At 54.8% G+C, this 22,098-nt stretch overlaps 1 protein-coding gene across 1 annotated transcript in view; it reads left to right on the top strand.

The window, feature by feature from the left end:
• lamc3 (laminin, gamma 3) overlaps window positions 1-22,098 on the top strand; it is a 143,167-nt gene that overhangs the window by 93,163 nt on the left and 27,906 nt on the right. The window contains exons 14-18 of the mRNA XM_059638130.1: window positions 1,560-1,805; window positions 8,557-8,710; window positions 11,895-12,037; window positions 12,731-12,909; window positions 13,521-13,659. Coding sequence (XP_059494113.1) covers window positions 1,560-1,805; window positions 8,557-8,710; window positions 11,895-12,037; window positions 12,731-12,909; window positions 13,521-13,659 — 861 coding nt within the window. The remainder of the gene's footprint in view (window positions 1-1,559; window positions 1,806-8,556; window positions 8,711-11,894; window positions 12,038-12,730; window positions 12,910-13,520; window positions 13,660-22,098) is intronic.

Below are 22,098 nucleotides of genomic sequence, written 5' to 3'. Positions count from 1 at the left end.
TGAATTTAAACTCCACCAGTTACCGTGGGGAGGGATTCGAACCCACGACCCCAGAACATCAGGCTGCCGTCTGGATTACTAATCTCCAAATGACCCACCCCATCTCATTTAAAAACAAGCCCGTATTGTTTAGAGAGAGGCAGACGCTCGCTGTGACCTGGGGTGGTCTGGGCATGAACCACAGGGTCAGAGAATGTGCCTGGCTCAGTCTTGTTAGGGTTCCAGAATATTTCTCTGTGAGGGGGTAGAGTAACCCTCAGAGCTGTCCTGAGAATGAAGGACCAATCCCTGATGTTGACTCGAAAACACAAAACGTGATTCACTTTGGATTTCTGTTTCTGTTTGTTACTGGGTATAAATCGATGGACAGTTTCTGGGCCACATTCAGTGATGACAATCTGAATGGAGAGGGGCTGAGTGGCCACCGAGACGCTGTCGGGTCATCAGGAGGTGAAGAGGGGATGGTGATCAGAGGGCTGTATCCCTGCCCAGTTAATTGTGAGAATTCTGACTTTCAATTATCTCATCTTGCCCCCAAATCCCCTTCATTCCCCCCCTCCCTCCGCACCTCCCCCGACCCCCCCCGTTCCCCCAATTCAACACCCCTGATAAAGTTGAGTTTAAGGCACCAATTGGTTTCCAGGGCCTGGGCCACTTCAGCTGCTTCATGGAAAATGAAAGAAACAGATTTTGAAACATGGAAAAACCTCAGATTTACTCCGTGGAGTTGTTTACGAAGGGATCTGCAATTCCACCTGAAATCCTGGAGACTTGGTGATCCTTTAAAATCCCGAAATGATCCTGTTTGTTGGGAACTTCTCAGAGTTAAAGCTGACTTTTCCTGTTTGGTTGTGACATTTTTTAAAATGCTCTAATCAGTTTTCTGATCCTCTCTGTCCCCACCCACTTCCCTCTCTGTCTGTCCCTGTGTCTGTCTGTGTGTCCTCCTCTGTTTGACACGCTCTGTCTGTCTGTCACTTGCACACTTTCTGTCTCTCTCTCTCTCTCACACACACACTTTCTCTCCATCGGATCTACATCTTTGTGTTTTTCTCTCTCTCTTTCTCTGTCTCTCTCTCTCTCTCTTCCTTTCTGTCACTTTCTCTCTGTCTTGCTCTATATCTGTATTTCTCTCTCTCTTTCTGTCTCTCTCTGTGCCTGTTTCTCGCTGTCTCTCTCTCTCTCTGTTTCTGTCTCTTTCTCTCTCTGTCTGTGTTGCTGTCTCTCTCTCTCTATCTCTCCCTCTCTCTGTCTGTGTTGAGCTCTCTGTCTGTGTGTTGCGCTCTCTCTTTCTCTCTCTGTTGCGCCCTCTCTCTCTCTCTCTTTGTCTGTGTTGCGCCCTCTGTTTCTCTCTCTCTCTGTCTATGTTGCGCTCTCTCTCTGTGTCTCTCTCTCTCTCTCTCTCTCTCTCTGTTCTCTCTGTCTGTCTCTCTCTCTCTCTGTCTGTCTCTCTCTCTCTCTCTGTTGCTCTCTCTCTCTCTCTGTCTGTGTTGCTGTCTCTCTCTCTCTCTCTCTCTCTGTCACTCTCTGTCACTCTTCCCCCACCCCACCCCCTGAAGGCAAGCGTTGTGAAATGTGTGATGATGGTTTCTACGGTGATCCACTGGGCCTTCGGCAGTTTGTCCGCCCATGCGCCCGGTGCCAGTGTAACGGGAATAGCGATCCCAACGCCGTGGGGAACTGCGACCCGCTGACAGGACGGTGTCTGAAATGCTTGTTCCACACGGTGGGGCATTACTGTGACAGGTGTGAGGACGGTTTCTACGGAAACGCTCTGGCCCCCAGCCCAGCCGACAAGTGCCGACGTGAGTGAGGGGTTTACACGCGAGGGCGCTAGAATGTTCCGCGGGCAAGAGAGCGCGTTACAGAGGCTGCGCAGAGTTAGCTCAGATCCTTGTGATTTGAAACCATGAGTTGAACCTTCCACCTCGGTGTCTGTGTGTGTTAAACCAGGAGCAAACTGTTACTAGAGCCTGGAAACAGGCCCTTCGGCCCAACTTATCCATGCTGACCAGGTCCCATTTATCTGTGTTTGGCCCCAATCCCTCTTAAACCCTTCCTATTCCTGTTCCCATCCCAGATGCCTTTTAAATGTTGTAACTGTACCAGCCCCCACCACTTCCTCTGGCAGCTCATTCCATCCACACCCCCCCCCCCCCCGAGTGAAAAAGTTGCCCCTCAGGTCCCTTTTAAATCTGTCCCCTCTCACCTTAAACCTATGCCCCTCTGAGTTTGGACCCCCCCCCCCAACCCTGGGAGAAAGACCTTGGCTATTCACCCTATCGATGCCCCTCATGATTTTATAAACCTCTATAAGGTTACCCTCAACCTTTTGCCCCCCCCCCCCAGTGTATAAAGTCCCAGCTGATCCAACCTCTCCTTATAACTCGAACACTCAATTCCCAACAACATCCCTGTAAATCTTTTCTCTACCCCTTCCAATTTAATAATGTCCTTCCAGTATCGTTGCACCTCTATCTAACTACAACACTGCATTTGTTTAGCTTCCTCCAAGGAGAGGAATATTATTGAAACGTTTCCTCAGCAGGACCAATGCAGGAATGTCGTGTTTCAAATGGATTTTGTAGTGATTGTGACATGGTCAGCCAGGTGGACATCCTAGAATAGGAGATCCCTGATTGGGGCTGTTAACCTGGTCTGATCAGGGAGCCCTGGCTGACAGACAGGATTGCCAGACGTTCTGTCCCCTCTGAGAGCTGGCCCTGAGGGAGCTGGATCAGTGTCAAGGGCTCTTTGTGTGTAAATAAAGGGTGGCTCAGTGAGGGGGTGCCAGCCTCTGTGGCTTTATTTCAGTGGTGATGAGAGAAAAGCACACGGCTGAAGAAATTCACTCACAACAGTTGTCTTAGAAAACCAAAAGAACTGCGGATGCTGTAAATCAGGAACAAAAACAAAGTTACTAGAAAAGCTCGGCCGGTCTGGCAGCATCCGTGAAGGAGAAAACAGAGCTAACGTTTCACTTCTGAGGAACGGTCACCGGACCTGAAACGTTAACTCTGTTTTCTCCTTCACAGATGCTGCCAGACCTGCTGAGCTTTTCCGGCAACTCTGTTCTTGTACAGTTGTCATTGAGTTGCGGTAAACAATTCTGGCATCATGCTGTTATTTGGGAAGCTCAACTCGTTTGATCCTGCAATCGAAGACTGGGCCCAGTATGTGGAAAGAGTGCGTTAATTTCTCTGGGCAAATGACATTGGAGGCAGATGAAAAGCAACGAGTAATTCTCCTGGCAGCTTGTGGACCCACAGTTTTTTTGGTCATTCGGAGCTTAACTTTTGCTGAGGCACCGGATACTAAAACCTTTCAAGAATTGACGGGTTTAGTTAAGGAATATGATGATCCCCAACCTCTTCTAATTCTGAGATGCTGTTGGTTTTATTCCGCAGTTTAAGAACCGGGGAATCCATATTAGGGTTTTTGACTGGATTAAGATCACTGGCAGAAGCATGTGAATTTGGTTTAACCCTTAATGAGATGCGGTTTTGAATGTGGGATTAATGATATGACCAAGAAAGATCACCTACAGGCTGAAGCCCAATTGGATTTCAAACAAGCTTTGTCATCTGAAAACATGCCAAGTGCAGCAGATGGGTTACAGGGTATTCGAACGGAAGTGGATACCCTCCCTAGGCCGACTGAGCTTGGGGAGCACCTGTTGAGGGAAGGCTTCTGAACTTGTATCCTGAACAGAGGGACTCCTGGTCAGCCCACAGCAAAACTCCAGACCAAAGCCCAGCCTCGGCCAAACAGTTAGAATGTCCTTCAGGACCCGGGCCCCTGTGGTTGCTGCCGGTGGGCAGAGTTGAGACAGCAAAAGTAAGAGAACCCGGAGGTTGGCACCCCGCAGAGCGCTCACCCTGGAAAGTCCACCTATACCAGGTTTGGAACAGCCAAATTGCTTAGCAACATCCAAATCAGAACCAATCAAAACCAATGCCTGGTTAGATCTCCCCTTCCCCCACCGCATCCCAAAACCAGCCCAGTTCGTCCCCTCCCCCCACTACACCACACAACCAGCCCAGCTCTTCCCCTCCCCCCACTGCATCCCAAAACCAGTCCAACCTGTCTCTGCCTCCCTAACCTGTTCTTCCTCTCACTCATCCCTTCCTCCCACCCCAAGCCGCACCCCCAGCTACCTACTAACCTCATCCCACCTCCTTGACCTGTCCGTCTTCCCTGGACTGACCTATCCCCTCCCTACCTCCCCACCTATACTCTCTCCACCTCTCCTTTTCTCTCCATCTTCGGTCCGCCTCCTCCTCTCTCCCTATTTATTCCAGAACCCACACCCCATCCCCCTCTCTGATGAAGGGTCTAGGCCCGAAACGTCAGCTTTTGTGCTCCTGAGATGCTGCTGGGCCTGCTGTGTTCATCCAGCCTCACATTTTATTATCCTGGTTAGATGGTCACCTGATTCTAATGGAGGTCGATACGGACATGGCTGTTTCAGTGATCTCAGGACCAGTCTCTAACAGAATTCACTCTGGTCTCCAATCCTTAAGGTTGTGCAAGACCTTGGCTAGACTGAGAACCAGTAAAGAAAGCTCACACATAGCCTGGCCTCCATCCTGACACTTTTGTGTCAACTCTTAGGAAATGGCAGCTGCAAATGATAGCCAAGCTATGGCTTTCAGGGAAGTGAAGAAACAGCCATTATCCTCTAAGGCATTGGCGCACTGTGATCCCATGTGAGACCTGGTATTGACATGCGATGCCTCCCCATGTTGTTTCAGGGTAGTATTAGCCCATGGGTGGCCCAGTGGAGAGGAACACACCAACAGCTTATGCATCCAGGACGTTGGCTAAGGCAGAGTGTAAATAGACCCAGATAAAGGAGGAAGATTTGGTGGCCATGTTTGGAGTCAGGGAGTTCCACAGACTTAAACTTGTAATAACAACGGAGCACAAACCCCTACGAGGCCCTAGTTAAATAGGACAAGGCCTGTACCTTCAGGCTGTTGTCAGCAGTGCGCCCTGATGATAAGAGTGTATAATTACCAATTGGAACAGTGCCTGGTCGGCCATGTAGCTCATGTGGCGGGATGTGATCTTGTGGGACTATGGTGACTTCAGCGTTACTGTATGTAGTGCAGAGTGAGGGGGTATTTACCATCGGTGGTGATTGAGGGGGTATTTACCATCGGTGGTGAGTGAGGGGTGTTTACCATCGGTGGTGATTGAGGGGGTATTTACCATCGGTGGTGAGTGAGGGGTGTTTACCATCGGTGGTGATTGAGGGGGTATTTACCATCGGTGGTGATTGAAGGGTATTTACCATCGGTGGTGAGTGAGGGGGTATTTACCATCGGTGGTGATTGAGGGGTATTTACCATCGGTGGTGAGTGAGGGGGTATTTACCATCGGTGGTGATTGAGGGGGTATTTACCATCGGTGGTGAGTGAGGGGGTATTTACCATCGGTGGTGATTGAAGGGTATTTACCATCGGTGGTGATTGAGGGGGTATTTACCATCGGTGGTGATTGAGGGGGTATTTACCATCGGTGGTGAGTGAGGGGTGTTTACCATCGGTGGTGATTGAGGGGGTATTTACCATTGGTGGTGATTGAGGGGGTATTTACCATCGGTGGTGATTGAGGGGGTATTTACCATCGGTGGTGAGTGAGGGGTGTTTACCATCGGTGGTGATTGAGGGGGTATTTACCATCGGTGGTGATTGAAGGGTATTTACCATCGGTGGTGAGTGAGGGGGTATTTACCATCGGTGGTGATTGAGGGGTATTTACCATCGGTGGTGAGTGAGGGGGTATTTACCATCGGTGGTGATTGAGGGGGTATTTACCATCGGTGGTGATTGAAGGGTATTTACCATCGGTGGTGATTGAGGGGGTATTTACCATCGGTGGTGAGTGAGGGGTGTTTACCATCGGTGGTGATTGAGGGGGTGTTTACCATCGGTGGTGATTGAGGGGGTATTTACCATCGGTGGTGAGTGAGGGGTGTTTACCATCGGTGGTGATTGAGGGGGTATTTACCATCGGTGGTGAGTGAGAGGGGACTGGATCGTGTAACCCTACCTCACTCATAAAAAGGAACAGAAGTTGGCCATTCAGCTCTTTGAGCCTGCTGCAACAAACATTGGAACGTAGAACAGTACAGGCCCTTCGGCCCACGATGTTGTGCTGAACTTTTCCCCTAAACCTAAGTCTATCTAATCTCAATTCCTACCTTACACTATCATCCATATGTCTGTCTAATAGCCCCTTAAATGCCCCAAATGAGGCCGACTCCACTACCCTCTCCAGCAATGCATTCTACACCACAGCCACTCTTTCATGCTTTTATGTTTTTACATTTTAGATGTTAAACAAATTTTGGATGTTTCAGGCAGCTTGTCTCTCATTCCTCTAAATGCCAGAGATATTGCCTCAGCAGTTCACACAGCTGCCTCTCAGCACCAGGGACCCGGGTTCGATTTCACCCTCAGGTGACTGTCTGTGTGGAGTTTGCACGTTCTCCCCGTATCTGTGTGGGTTTCCTCCGGGGGCTCCGGTTTCCTCCCACAGTCGAAAGATGTGCGGGTAAGGCTGGATTGACTGTACTAAATTACACATAGTTCCCAGGGATGTGCGGGTTAGGGTGGGTTGGCCGTGCTAAATTGTCCCGTAGTGTCCAGGGATGTGCAGGGTGGATGGGTTTAGCAGTGGGAACTGCAGGTTTACACAGATAGGCGTCAGGGGGTTGGGTGGGATGCTCTTCAGTGGGTCAGTACAGACTCAATGGGCTGAATGGCCTCTTTCTGTGCTGTAGGGATTCTATGATTCTATGGAATGAACCAAACTGTGGGAAGAACAAGAATGGTGAGACCCAGGTTAACCTTCCAAGCTGATTTCCCAGTGGCATTGCTCACTCCTTCGGCGATCTGTCCAGTCTGCTCCCCCACAATTTGTGATATGCCTTATATCACCTTGCAGTCACGATGGGCCAAGTGGTGTTCTTCAATGCCATAAACTGTGATTCGGGATTGTTTAAAACATCTTTCCGGGGTGTAGATGTTACTACAGATCTTATTGTCCATCCCTAATTGCCCCTTGAACTGAGTTCAAGGATAAGTTATAGGCACATTGCTGTGGGCCTGGAGTCACATGCAGGCCATATTGGATAAGGACAACAGATTTCCTTCCAGATTTCACAGTCACTGTTACTGATTTCAGATCTTATTATCAATTGAATTTAAATTCCAGCATCAAATGATGTGATTTGAACCCATGTTCCCAACCTGGACTTACCCACTGAGGAATGTTACCACCACTCACCCTCCCCACACTCCCTTCTAGTTTACACTCAGATTTTGTGGAAAAGGTGCAAAAATGGTTATTGAAGTCCCGGCCAGCTGGAGGAGAAAAGCAATCTGCAAAACTTCTCTCTATCTCATCATTTTCCAGGGGGATGTCAATCCAATCCTGGGGCCAAGTGTCAGGTTTAGGGCCCTCTTGTGGTTCAACGATAGTGTCCATATGCCTGGACAAGGAGACCTGGATTCAAGCCCCACCTGCTGCAGCACACCCCAGAACATGTTGATCTCCTTTTTATTGAAAAGTATGTCAGTTTTGTCACAAGCTGATGCAGGAGTCAGGCCACCGACCGTTACCGGTCTGAAAATGTATGATCCCTCCTCATCTTCCAAGTGCACGCGGAGCCTCAGATTGGATGGGAGACCACCTGGGAGTTCTGATGCAGTAAGAGCTTCTGGTGCAGTGGGAGTGCCCTGACCTCTGGCCCAGGAGGCCTGGGTTCAGGACCCACCTGCTCCAAATGTTTGTCTTAACCTCTCTGGAGAGGTGTGATTCGAATGATCAACTCTGGTTCTGTTCAATATCAAACAGCCCTTTTGTGCTGCGTAACGCTCCTACTCCATTGAAAAGCCAGCCCAATTCTCACTCGAATGGAATTTTAGTGAGTCTGTTTTATCTTGTGAGATAGGCTTCTGTCCCAGAAATTTCTTTGGGTTGTTTGTTGAAGTTTTCAAGATGCTCCTGATTGTCTCGATTTCAAAGCAGAGTTGTAAATGTAAAGGTATCCTCTGGTAATTCTGATCGGCGATTCAAATGAAATGTCCCTTACCCAGAGAGAATGTGGATGTCCCTGCCACAGGGTGAGATTAGAATCATGGAACCCCTACAGGGTGGAAGCAGGCCATTCACGCCATACTGACCCTCCAACCCGCACTCAAACCCACATTCCTCGTGGCTAATCCTGTGGGAGAAAACCCATACAGACACGGGGAGAATGAGCAAACTCCACACAGACAGTCGCCCGAGAGTAGCATCGAACCCAGGACCCTGGCGCGGTGAGGCAGCAGTGTGAACCACCGAGCTACCCGAGTGATCAGAGTGAGTTGTGTTAATGTACTTGGTGGTGGGGAGCATGAATTAAACATGGGTGTGAAGAGGGGTGGGTGAGAAGATTTGTGTGGAGCAGGAGCACTGCGTGAATGGCCTGTAGTCACATTGAAGGATATCTTGCTGAGAGTCACTGGACCACCATCATGTCTTGTTCTTCCTGTTTGTCTGCAGCATGTGCCTGCAGTCCCATTGGCTCCACCAATCAGCTTCAGACCTGCGACTCTGGGAGCGGCCAGTGTGAGTGTCTGCCCCATGTGATTGGCCGAGATTGTAGCCAATGCGAGCCTGGTTACTATAACCTACAGCCGACAGTGGGATGCCTCAGGTAACCAATAGGAAAGAGGAATGGGGGAAGACAGATCAATTCTCTGGAAGACACCAGGGGCTGATTGGCCCTTACAGCAGCCAATGAACGATCTCTGTGGCCCTAAGCTATTGAGACTCCTTTACCCTGGAGATAGATTACCAGATCTCCACATGGTGGATGATGTTGAGGTGGGTTAACTTACCGAGCAGGCTTGTTGTTCTGCAGACGTTTCGTTGCCATGCTGGGGAACCTTATCAGCGCAGCTTCCGATGAAGCATTGGTGTGTTTTCCCGCCTGGTACCAGGCTTCTCGGAATTCCCGCGCCTGTCCTGGCTTCGCCAGTCCCAGGATTTTGGTGTTGTCCCAATCGAATTGGTGGTTCTCCCTACCCATGTGGGTGGAGATGAGCGAGTATTGGTCTCCACGAAGGAAAGCCGTCGACAAACACACAGAACTAGACCCCACGTACACTCCACTGGGAAGGAAACCCGGAAGTGAGGCAATCCACCATAATGGATCCCAGAGTTTAAAAACCAGGCGGGAAAACACACCGACCCTTCCTCGGAGGCTGCGCTGAGGGTGTTACCCAGCACGGTACCGAAACGTCTACAGAACAACGAGCCAACCAAACACAACACCCACATCCTGGGCGGCAGACCTGCTCTAAAACCCTGACGGTTACTCGAGTGGAAAAGCCGATTCTTAACTTTTTCGGCCAAAATGTTGCAACTCCCTTTACTGCCCACCACCCAATCCCTATCACCAAGTGATACCCTCACCGCTCCCTCTCCCTGACCCCCCTCACCGCTTCCTCTCCCCGACCCCCTCACCACTCCCTCTCCCCGACCCCCTCACCTCTCCCCCTCACCACTCCCTCTCCCCGACCCCCCTCACCGCTCCCCCTCACCGCTCCCTCTCCCCGACCCCCTCACCGCACCCTCTCCCCGAACCCACCCCTCACCGCACCCTCTCCCCGAACCCACCCCTCACCACTCCCTCTCCCCGACCCTCTCCCCGAACACCCCCCTCACCGCACCGTCTCCCTGAACCCACCCCTCACCGCTCCTTCTCCCCGACCCCGTCACTGCTCCCTCTCCTTGACCCTCCTCCCCCACTGCTCCCACTCACTGACCCCCCCCACTGCTCCCTCTCCCCGAACACCTCACCGCTCCCTCTCCCCAGTCCCCCCCTCACTGCTCCCTCTCCCCGACCCCCTCACCGCGCCCTCTCCCCAAACCCACCCCTCACCGCTCCCTCTCCCCAGTACCCGCCCTCACTGCTCCCTCTCCCCAAACTCACCCCTCACCGCACCCTCTCCCCGACCCTCTCACCAGTCCCTCTCCCCGACCCCCTCACCGCTCCCTCTCCCCGATTTCCCCCCCTCACCACTCCCTCTCCCCGAAAACCCCCCTCACCGCACTCTCTCCCCAAACCCACACCTCACCGCTCCCTCACCCCGAACACACCCCTCACCGCTCCCTCCCCGAACACACCCCTCACCGCTCCCTCTCCCCGAACACACCCCTCACCGCTCCCTCTCCCCGAACACACCCCTCACCGCTCCCTCTCCCCGAACACACCCCTCACCGCTCCCTCTCGCCGACCCCCTCACCGCTCCCTCTCCCCGATTTCCCCCCCTCACCACTCCCTCTCCCCGAAAACCCCCCTCACCGCACTCTCTCCCCAAACCCACACCTCACCGCTCCCTCTCCCCGAACACACCCCTCACCGCTCCCTCCCCGAACACAACCCTCACCGCTCCCTCCCCGAACACACCCCTCACCGCTCCCTCTCCCGAACCCACCCCTCACCGCTCCCTCTCCCCGACCCCGTCACTGCTCCCTCTCCTTGACCCATCCTCCCCCACCGCTCCCACTCACTGACACCCCCACCACTGGTCCCTCTCCCCGATCCCCTCACCCGCTCCCTCTACCCGACCCCTCACCGCTCCCTCTCCCCAGTCCCCCCCTTACCGCGCCCTCTCCCCGACCCCCTCCCTCACCGCTCCCTCTCCCCGACCCCACCCCTCACCGCTCCCTCTGCCTGACCCCCCGCACCGCTCCCTCTCCCCAATCCCCGCCTCACCACTCCCTCTCCCCGACCCTCTCCCCGAACACCCCCCTCACCGCACCGTCTCCCCGACCCACCCCTCACCGCTCCTTCTCCCCGACCCCGTCACTGCTCCCTCTCCTTGACCCTCCTCCCCCACCGCTCCCACTCACTGACCCCCCCCACTTCTCCCTCTCCCCGACCCCCCTCACCGCGCCCTCTCCCCAAACTCACCCCTCACCCCTCCCTCTCCCCGACACACCCCTCACCCGCTCCCTCTCCCCGAACACACCCTCACCGCTCCCTCTCCCCGAACACACCCCTCACCGCTCCCTCTCCCCGAACACACCTCTCACCGCTCCCTCTCCCGAACACACCCCTCACCGCTCCCTCTCCCCGAACACACCCCTCACCGCTCCCTCCTCCCGAACACCACCCCTCACCGCTCCCTCTTCCCGAACACACCCCTCACCGCTCCCTCTCCCCGAACACACCCCCTCACACGCTCCCTCTTCCCGAACACAACCCCTCACCGCTCCCTCTCCCTGACCCTGTCACTCTGCTCCCTCTCCTTGACCCTCCTCCCCCACCGCTCCCACTCACTGACCCCCACCACTGGTCCCTCTCCCCGATCCCCTCACCGCTCCCTCTACCCGACCCCCTCACCGCTCCCTCTCCCCAGTCCCCCCCTTACCGCTCCCTCTCCCCCCAGTCCCCCCTCACCGCACCCTCTCCCTGACCCCCCTCCCTCACCGCACCCTCTCCCCGACTCCCTCCGTCACCACTCCCTCTCCCCGACCCCCTCCCTCACCACTCCCTCTCCCTGACCCCTGCTCCCTCACCGCTGCCCTTGTCCTTCAGGATGGGAGTGGGTTGTGGGGTTTGGAAGGAGCTGCCTGAGGAGCCTTGGTGAGTTTCTGCAGTGCACCTTGTAGACGGTACACACTGCTGCGACTATGCGCCGGTGGGTGGTACCACAGGGGCAATGTGTCCCCAAATTAGGAGCAGGAGGAGAAGGCCCTTCTGCCCTTCGAGGGCTGGTTGTTGCCTGAGCTCCATTTCCTGCTGGCCGTCCCCAGCCGAAGCTCCGTCTGTTTCCGTTTTGAACACACCAGTGCTCTGCCTGTCGCTGACATTCCTGTTTTTATTCCAGCTGTGCCTGCCATCCCCTGGGATCGCGGAACGCTTTCTGCCAGAGTCGGACTGGGCAGTGTAATTGTCGGCCTGGCATTGAAGGCCGGTCATGTGACCAATGCCAACGGGGGTACTTTGACCTCTCTGAGAGGGGCTGTCAAGGTATTGAATCCAAACGATGTCCGATCCTCCCCCACCTTCCTGTTACTGGGTGGGGTCTGCCCAACTGGCCACTCCTCACGGCTGGACTGAGACTCTTTGACCGTTTGGGCCATCGCTGCTGACATTCCCCCCCCACCCCCCCATACCCAGAGGCTTCACTCTGGAGAGATGGAGAGCTCGGGGCCAGGCTTGGTGTTATTAGAGCTGTTGTTACCTCCCACAGTGGTCAGCAAGCTCCACGGGGGCTCATGGAGACGCATCAGGGGGCCAGGCCGATCGCATGGCTCACCTCTCGGCCCAAGCTGGTGGTGTCCGTCCTGAAGCCACGGAGAGGAGTGTTCGTGCAAGGCCATGAGCTCTTGGTGACTCTGTCCTGCCTGACCTGCAGAGAACCCCCTGTGTGTTTTCGCCTCGACCGCTGCATTTTGCCGTCAGCTCTCTTTGGATTTTGCTTCCAAACCCTATGCCAGGCTCACGAAGCAGACTGTAGTGGGGGGGGGGGGGGGGGGGAGGAGGAGGGAGGGCGGGCATGAGGGGGCAGGGGGAAGGCCCAGTGTTGGGGCAACATGACTCTGTTACTGGTGAGCCCGTGTTTAAGTGGAGTCTTCCACCCAGCTCCCAGACCTGCCTTCCTCACCTCTGTGTGTCTGCCCTCACCCCTCTCTCTCTCTGTCTCTCTGCTCTGCCCTGCAGCGTGTGACTGCTCTCCGCTGGGATCGGTGGGGATGCAGTGCCTGGGGAATGGCTCCTGCGTGTGTAAGACCGGTTTTGTGGGAAGGAGGTGTGAGCAGTGCCAGGAGAATTATTACTATGAGGCCTCGACATTTCACTGTCAGCTCTGCCCGACCTGTTACCATCTGGTCCAACTCGAGGTATGCAAGCGGAGGCCGGCGCGGGCTGGGTGCACCTCCCGGCCTCAGTACCCCGCACCGAGCTCACCAACTCCGAGCGGCACATCCCATCCTCCATTCCGAAAGCTAGTTCGGTGTTGCGAGGCGTGACCAAGAAACTTATTTTTTAATTCATGCACGGCATGAGGGCATCATTGGCTCAGGCAGCATTTATTGCCCAGAGGGCAGTTAGGAGTCAACCATGTTGCTGTGGGACTGGGCTCAGATGTAGGCCCAGACCAGGTAAGGATGGCAGTTTCCATCCTTAAAGGGCATTAGTGACCCAGATGGCCATCAGTAGACTCTCTGGATTAACAATCTAAGGATAACACCGCGAGGCCGTCACCTCCCCCAACCCCCTATTGTTGGAAAGGCCGCGCCTCAGTGTGCTGTGTGCCCGAGGTTCAGTGATTTGGACAATGTTGAGAGCAGCATCCCCTGGAGGACAGGCAGAGCTTGGGGTCCCAGCGTTCAAATCTCAAGGCGTCACTTTCCATCTCTCTCTCTCTCTCTCTCTCTCTCTCTCTCTCTCTCTCTCTCTCTCTCTCTCTCTTTCGCGCTCTCTCTCTCTGTCCCCGTCTCGGGCTTCCCAGGTGGAGCGACTGAAATTCCGGATGACAGAGCTGGACAAGGAGCTGAGGGTATTCAGCCATGACCCCCAGCAGCTGTACCAGCTTTACACCAATCACCTTCAGTCATCCCTCCAAGACATGGAGGCACAGACGATGCAGGGTGAGTGAGGACCCGGGGGAGTGGGGGGAGTGAGGGCTTGGGGGAGAGTGAGGGCCCGGGGGAGTTGGGGGGTGTGAGGGCCTTGGGAGAGTGAGGGCCCGGGGGAGGGGGGGGAGTGAGGGCCCGGGGAGGGGGAGGGCCCGGGGGAGGGGGGGGAGTGAGGGCCCGGGGGAGGGGGAGGGCCCGGGGGAGGGGGGGAGTGAGGGCCCGGGGGAGGGGGAGGAGTGAGGGGCCAAGGGAGGGGGAGAGTGAGGGTCAGAGGGAGGAGGGGTGAGAGTGAGGGCCCGAGGGAGGGGGGGAGTGAGGCCCCGAGGGAGGGGGAGAAGTGAGGCCCTGGGGGTGTGGGAGAGTGAGGGCCAGGGTGGGGGGAGCGGAATGAGGGCCCAAGGGAGGGGGAGTGTGAGGGCTGGGGGTGAGGGGTAAGAGTGAGGGCCCGACGGAGGGGGAGAGTTGAGGGCCCGACGGAGGGGGAGAGTGGGGGCCCGACGGAGGGGGAGAGTGGGGGCCCGACGGAGGGGGAGAGTGGGGGCCCGACGGAGAGGGAGAGTGGGGGCCCGACGGAGGGGAAATTGAGGGCCTGAGGGACAGTGAGGGCTTGAGGGAAGCGGGGTGGTGAGAGCTTGAGGATGAGAGAGGTTTGGGGGATGAAAGGAGTCAGGCCTGGGGTGAGGGACAACAAGACAGTCGGGGTTTGGGGTGAGAGAGGATCTGAAGGAAGTGGGGAGTGAGGGCTCGGGTTGACGGATGGGTGGGATAAGAGCTTGGAGGGTTTGAGGGAGGGTAGCGGGGAATGAGACACGGAGAGTGGCAGAAGGATGATGGGACAGGACGGGTCTGAGCCAGTCAGCACTGACACGGTCTTAGCAGTGTGTACCAATTACATGATGCACTGCATTAACCCCTCAGACAGCGCCTTACGAACTCAGGCCCCAAGCACCATGATGGACCAGGGTAGCAGGTCCAGGGGAACACCAGCGTCCACACACCCCCATCTTTTAACACAATTTATTCAACATTGGTACTGAATATTGCTGTCTGCAGTAATCCCAGAATTATCCAGCTGTGATTTATCATTATATGATTAAGAGCCAATCTATCTTCGTGTGTTCGTGCCCCTGTTTCAGTCTGGGCCGGTGTTTCTTACAAACTCGCTGAGGTGCTATTTATACCGTGATGTGCAGCTCGATGACATTATCACAAGGTTGTTCCAGGGTCATGATGCCCTAACACAATGTTCCCCCTCCAACCCACTCACCATCCTGACTTGGAAATTTATCGCCGTTCCTTCACTGTCGCTGGTTCAAAATCCTGGAATTCCCTCCCAGAAGGGCGCTCTGCGTCACCCTACAGCACATGGACTGCGGCGGTTCGAGAAGGCAGCTCACCCCGACTTTCTCAAGGGGATCAATAGCGTTGGGCAGTTAATGCTAACTTGTCCCATTCTCATCCCCGTGCATCCCTCTGAAGTCTGGTCCCATGAACTCTGGAACCACCTCCAGCCTCTGAAAAATCCAGGATCCCTGGGCCCCAACCATCCCGCTCCCGGATGGTTATCCCCGAATGAATTCGCTGTCGCAAGGTGGGGGGTGTCAGTAACTGTGAGGGGGGGATCAGTAACTGTGACGGGTGTCAGTAACTGTGGGGGGGGCGTGATCAATAACTGTGAGGGGGGGATCAGTAACTGTGAGGGGGGGATCAGTAACTGTGAGGGCGGGTGTCAGTAATAGGCAGTAACTGTGAGGGGGGGTGTCAGTAACAGGCAGTAACTGTGAGGGCGGGATCAGTAACTGTGAGGGGGGTGTCAGTAACTGTTGGGGGGTGTCAGTAACAGGTAGTAACTGTGAGGGGGGTGTCAGTAACTGTGGGGGGGGTGTCAGTAACAGGCAGTAACTGTGAGGGGGGGATCAGTAACTGTGAGGGGGTTGTCAGTAATAGGCAGTAACTGTGAGGGCGGGATCAGTAACTGTGAGGGGGGTGTCAGTAACTGTTGGGGGGTGTCAGTAACAGGTAGTAACTGTGAGGGGGGGTGTCAGTAACAGGCAGTAACTGTGAGGGCGGGATCAGTAACTGTGAGGGGGGTGTCAGTAACTGTTGGGGGGTGTCAGTAACAGGCAGTAACTGTGAGGGGGGGTGTCAGCAACAGGCAGTAACTGTGAGGGGGGGATCAGTAACTGTGAGGGGGTTGTCAGTAACAGGCAGTGACTGTGAGGGCGGGTGTCAGTAATAGGCAGTAACTGTGAGGGGGGGATCAGTAACTGTGAGGGCGGGTGTCAGTAATAGGCAGTAACTGTGAGGGCGTGATCAGTAACTGTGAGGGGGGATGTCAGTAACAGGCAGTAACTGTGAGGGGGGGATCAGTAACTATGAGGGGGTTGTCAGTAACAGGCAGTAACTGTGAGGGCGTGATCAGTAACTGTGAGGGGGGGTGTCAGTAACAGGCAGTAACTGTGAGAGGGGATCAGTAACTGTAAGGGGGTTGTCAATAATAGGCAGTAACTGTGAGGGCGGGTGTCAGTAACTGTGAGGGGGGGGTGTCAGTAACTGTGAGAGCGGGATCAGTAACTGTGACGGGGGGTGTCAGTAACTGTGGGGGGGGGGCGATCAATAACTGTGAGGGGGGGTGTCAGTAACAGGCAATAACTGTGAGGGCGGGATCAGTAACTGTGAGGGGGTTGTCAGTAACTGTTGGGGGGTGTCAGTAACAGGCAGTAACTGTGAGGGGGGTGTCAGTAACAGGCAGTAACTGTGAGGGGGGGTGTCAGTAACTGTCGGGGGGGTGTCAGTAACAGGCAGTAACTGTGAGGGGGTTGTCAGTAACAGGCAGTAACTGTGAAAGGGGTGTCAGTAACTGTGAGGGGGGGTGTCAGTAACTGTTGGGGGGTGTCAGTAACTGTGAGGGGGGGTGTCAGTAACTGTGAAAGGGGGATCAGTAACTGTGACGGGGGGTGTCAGTAACTGTGAGAGGGGGATCAGTAACTGTGACGGGTGTCAGTAACTGTGGGGGGGGCGCGATCAATAACTGTGAGGGGGGGATCAGTAACTGTGAGGGGGGGATCAGTAACTGTGAGGGGGGTGTCAGTAACTGTTGGGGGGTGTCAGTAACAGGTAGTAACTGTGAGGGGGGTGTCAGTAACTGTGGGGGGGGTGTCAGTAACAGGCAGTAACTGTGAGGGGGGGATCAGTAACTGTGAGGGGGTTGTCAGTAATAGGCAGTAACTGTGAGGGCGGGATCAGTAACTGTGAGGGGGGTGTCAGTAACTGTTGGGGGGTGTCAGTAACAGGTAGTAACTGTGAGGGGGGTGTCAGTAACTGTGGGGGGGGTGTCAGTAACAGGCAGTAACTGTGAGGGGGGGATCAGTAACTGTGAGGGGGTTGTCAGTAATAGGCAGTAACTGTGAGGGCGGGATCAGTAACTGTGAGGGGGGTGTCAGTAACTGTTGGGGGGTGTCAGTAACAGGTAGTAACTGTGAGGGGGGGTGTCAGTAACAGGCAGTAACTGTGAGGGCGGGATCAGTAACTGTGAGGGGGGTGTCAGTAACTGTTGGGGGGTGTCAGTAACAGGCAGTAACTGTGAGGGGGGGTGTCAGTAACAGGCAGTAACTGTGAGGGGGGGATCAGTAACTGTGAGGGGGTTGTCAGTAACAGGCAGTGACTGTGAGGGCGGGTGTCAGTAATAGGCAGTAACTGTGAGGGGGGGATCAGTAACTGTGAGGGCGGGTGTCAGTAATAGGCAGTAACTGTGAGGGCGTGATCAGTAACTGTGAGGGGGGATGTCAGTAACAGGCAGTAACTGTGAGGGGGGGATCAGTAACTATGAGGGGGTTGTCAGTAACAGGCAGTAACTGTGAGGGCGTGATCAGTAACTGTGAGGGGGGGGTGTCAGTAACAGGCAGTAACTGTGAGGGGGGATCAGTAACTGTAAGGGGGTTGTCAATAATAGGCAGTAACTGTGAGGGCGGGTGTCAGTAACTGTGAGAGCGGGATCAGTAACTGTGACGGGGGGTGTCAGTAACTGTAGGGGGGGGGGGGCGATCAATAACTGTGAGGGGGGGTGTCAGTAACAGGCAATAACTGTGAGGGCGGGATCAGTAACTGTGAGGGGGTTGTCAGTAACTGTTGGGGGGTGTCAGTAACAGGCAGTAACTGTGAGGGGGGTGTCAGTAACAGGCAGTAACTGTGAGGGGCGGTGTCAGTAACTGTCGGGGGGGTGTCAGTAACAGGCAGTAACTGTGAGGGCGTGATCAATAACTGTGAGGGGGGGTGTCAGTAACAGGCAGTAACTGTGAGGGCGGGATCAGTAACTGTGAGGGGGTTGTCAGTAACTGTTGGGGGGTGTCAGTAACAGGCAGTAACTGTGAGGGGGGTGTCAGTAACAGGCAGTAACTGTGAGGGGGGGTGTCAGTAACTGTCGGGGGGGTGTCAGTAACAGGCAGTAACTGTGAGGGCGAGATCAGTAACTGTGAGGGCGGGTGTCAGTAATAGGCAGTAACTGTGAGGGGGGGTATCAGTAACTGTATGGGGGTTGTCAGTAACAGGCAGTAACTGTGAGGGGGGTGTCAGTAACAGGCAGTAACTGTGAGGGCGGGATCAGTAACTGTGAGGGCGGGATCAGTAACTGTGAGGGGGATGTCAGTAACTGTGGGGGGGGTGTCAGTAACAGGCAGTAACTGTGAGGGCGGGATCAGTAACTGTGAGGGGGTTGTCAGTAACAGGCAGTAACTGTGAAAGGGGTGTCAGTAACTGTGAGGGGGGATCAGTAACTGTGACGGGGGGTGTCAGTAACTGTGAGAGGGGGATCAGTAACTGTGACGGGTGTCAGTAACTGTGGGGGGGGGGCGATCAATAACTGTGAGGGGGTTGTCAGTAACAGGCAGTAACTGTGAGGGCGGGATCAGTAACTGTGAGGGGGATGTCAGTAACTGTGGGGGGGTGTCAGTAACAGGCAGTAACTGTGAGGGGGGTGTCAGTAACTGTGAGGGAGGTGTCAGTAACTGTTGGGTGTCAGTAACTGTGAGGGGGGTGTCAGTAACTGTTGGGGGGTGTCAGTAACTGTGAGGGGGGTGTCAGTAACTGTGAGGGGTGTCAGTAACTGTGAGGGAGGATCAGTAACTGTGAGGGGGGGTGTCAGTAACAGGCAGTAACTGTGAGGGAGGGTGTCAGTAACAGGCAGTTACTGTGAGGGGGTTGCCAGTAACAGGCAGTAACTGTGAGGGCGGGATCAGTAACTGTGAGGGGTTGTCAGTAACAGGCAGTAACTGTGAGGGGGGTGTCAGTAACAGGCAGTAACTGTGAGGGGGGATCAGTAACTGTGAGGGGGGGTGTCAGTAACTTTGGGGGTGTGTCAGTAACAGGCAGTAACTGTGAGGGCGGGATCAGTAACTGTGAGGGGTTGTCAGTAACAGGCAGTAACTGTGAGGGCGAGATCAGTAACTGTGAGGGCGGGTGTCAGTAATAGGCGGTAACTGTGAGGGGGGGATCAGTAACTGTGAGGGGGGGTGTCAGTAATAGGCAGTAACTGTGAGGGGGGGATCAGTAACTGTGAGGGCGGGTTGTCAGTAACAGGCAGTAACTGTGAGGGCGGGATCAGTAACTGTGAGGGGGGGTGTCAGTAACAGGGAGTAACTGTGAGGGCAGGTGGCAGTAACAGGCAGTAACTGTGAGGGGGGGATCAGTAACTGTGAGGGGGGGTGTCAGTAACAGGCAGTAACTGTGAGGGCGGGATCAGTAACTGTGAGGGGGGGTGTCAGTAACTGTGGCGGGGGGTGTCAGTAACAGGCAGTAACTGTGAGGAGGGGTGTCAGTAACAGGCAGTAACTGTGAGGGGGGGATCAGTAACTGTGAGGGGGGGTTGTCAGTAACAGGCTGTAACCGTGAGGGGGGTGTCAGTAACTGTGAGAGGGGGATCAGTAACTGTGACGGGGGGTGTCAGTAACAGGCAGTAACTGTGAGGGGGTGTCAGTAACAGGCAGTAACTGTGAGGGGGGGATCAGTAACTGTGAGGGCGGGTGTCAGTAATAGGCAGTAACTGTGAGGGGGGGATCAGTAAGTGTGAGGGGTTGTCAGTAACAGGCAGTAACTGTAAGGGCGGGATCAGTAACTGTGAGGGGGTTGTCAGTAACAGGCAGTAACTATGAGGAGGGGTGTCAGTAACAGGCAATAACTGTGAGGGGGGGATCAGTAACTGTGAGGGGGGGTTGTCAGTAACAGGCAGTAACCGTGAGGGGGGTGTCAGTAACTGTGAGAGGGGGATCAGTAACTGTGACGGGGGGTGTCAGTAACTGTGAGAGGGGGATCAGTAACTGTGAGGGGGTTGTCAGTAACAGGCAGTAACTGTGAGGGCGGGATCAGTAACTGTGAGGGGGATGTCAGTAACTGTGGGGGGGTGTCAGTAACAGGCAGTAACTGTGAGGGGGGGTGTCAGTAACTGTGAGGGGGGGTGTCAGTAACTGTGAGAGCGGGATCAGTAACTGTGACGGGTGTCAGTAACTGTGGGGGGGTGGCAATCAATAACTGTGAGGGGGGTGTCAGTAACAGGCAGTAACTGTGAGGGCGGGATCAGTAACTGTGAGGGGGGGTGTCAGTAACTGTTGGGGGGTGTCAGTAACAGGCAGTAACTGTGAGGGAGGGTGTCAGTAACAGACAGTAACTGTGAGGGCGGGATCAGTAACTGTGAGGGGTTGTCAGTAACAGGCAGTAACTGTGAGGGGGGTGTCAGTAACAGGCAGTAACTGTGAGGGGGGATCAGTAACTGTGAGGGGGGGTGTCAGTAACTTTGGGGGTGTGTCAGTAACAGGCAGTAACTGTGAGGGCGGGATCAGTAACTGTGAGGGGTTGTCAGTAACAGGCAGTAACTGTGAGGGCGAGATCAGTAACTGTGAGGGCGGGTGTCAGTAATAGGCGGTAACTGTGAGGGGGGGATCAGTAACTGTGAGGGGGGGTGTCAGTAATAGGCAGTAACTGTGAGGGGGGGATCAGTAACTGTGAGGGCGGGTTGTCAGTAACAGGCAGTAACTGTGAGGGCGGGATCAGTAACTGTGAGGGGGGGTGTCAGTAACAGGGAGTAACTGTGAGGGCAGGTGGCAGTAACAGGCAGTAACTGTGAGGGGGGGATCAGTAACTGTGAGGGGGGGTGTCAGTAACAGGCAGTAACTGTGAGGGCGGGATCAGTAACTGTGAGGGGGGGTGTCAGTAACTGTGGCGGGGGGTGTCAGTAACAGGCAGTAACTGTGAGGAGGGGTGTCAGTAACAGGCAGTAACTGTGAGGGGGGGATCAGTAACTGTGAGGGGGGGTTGTCAGTAACAGGCTGTAACCGTGAGGGGGGTGTCAGTAACTGTGAGAGGGGGATCAGTAACTGTGACGGGGGGTGTCAGTAACAGGCAGTAACTGTGAGGGGGTGTCAGTAACAGGCAGTAACTGTGAGGGGGGGATCAGTAACTGTGAGGGCGGGTGTCAGTAATAGGCAGTAACTGTGAGGGGGGGATCAGTAAGTGTGAGGGGTTGTCAGTAACAGGCAGTAACTGTAAGGGCGGGATCAGTAACTGTGAGGGGGTTGTCAGTAACAGGCAGTAACTATGAGGAGGGGTGTCAGTAACAGGCAATAACTGTGAGGGGGGGATCAGTAACTGTGAGGGGGGGTTGTCAGTAACAGGCAGTAACCGTGAGGGGGGTGTCAGTAACTGTGAGAGGGGGATCAGTAACTGTGACGGGGGGTGTCAGTAACTGTGAGAGGGGGATCAGTAACTGTGAGGGGGTTGTCAGTAACAGGCAGTAACTGTGAGGGCGGGATCAGTAACTGTGAGGGGGATGTCAGTAACTGTGGGGGGGTGTCAGTAACAGGCAGTAACTGTGAGGGGGGGTGTCAGTAACTGTGAGGGGGGGTGTCAGTAACTGTGAGAGCGGGATCAGTAACTGTGACGGGTGTCAGTAACTGTGGGGGGGTGGCAATCAATAACTGTGAGGGGGGTGTCAGTAACAGGCAGTAACTGTGAGGGCGGGATCAGTAACTGTGAGGGGGGGTGTCAGTAACTGTTGGGGGGTGTCAGTAACAGGCAGTAACTGTGAGGGAGGGTGTCAGTAACAGACAGTAACTGTGAGGGCGGGATCAGTAACTGTGAGGGGTTGTCAGTAACAGGCAGTAACTGTGAGGGGGGTGTCAGTAACAGGCAGTAACTGTGAGGGGCGGTGTCAGTAACAGGCAGTAACTGTGAGGGGGTTGTCAGTAACAGGCAGTAACTGTGAGGGCGGGATCAGTAACTGTGAGGGGTTGTCAGTAACAGGCAGTAACTGTGAGGGTGTTGTCAGTAACAGGCAGTAATTGTGAGGGGGGATCAGTAACTGTGAGGGGGGTGTCAGTAACAGGCAGTAACTGTGAGGGCGGGATCAGTAACTGTGAGGGGTTGTCAGTAACAGGCAGTAACTGTGAGGGCGAGATCAGTAAC

The sequence above is a fragment of the Stegostoma tigrinum genome, chromosome 29, assembly GCF_030684315.1.
Source record: "Stegostoma tigrinum isolate sSteTig4 chromosome 29, sSteTig4.hap1, whole genome shotgun sequence".
Classification (NCBI taxonomy): domain Eukaryota; kingdom Metazoa; phylum Chordata; class Chondrichthyes; order Orectolobiformes; family Stegostomatidae; genus Stegostoma; species Stegostoma tigrinum.
This window is presented reverse-complemented; position numbering and strand designations above follow the sequence as displayed.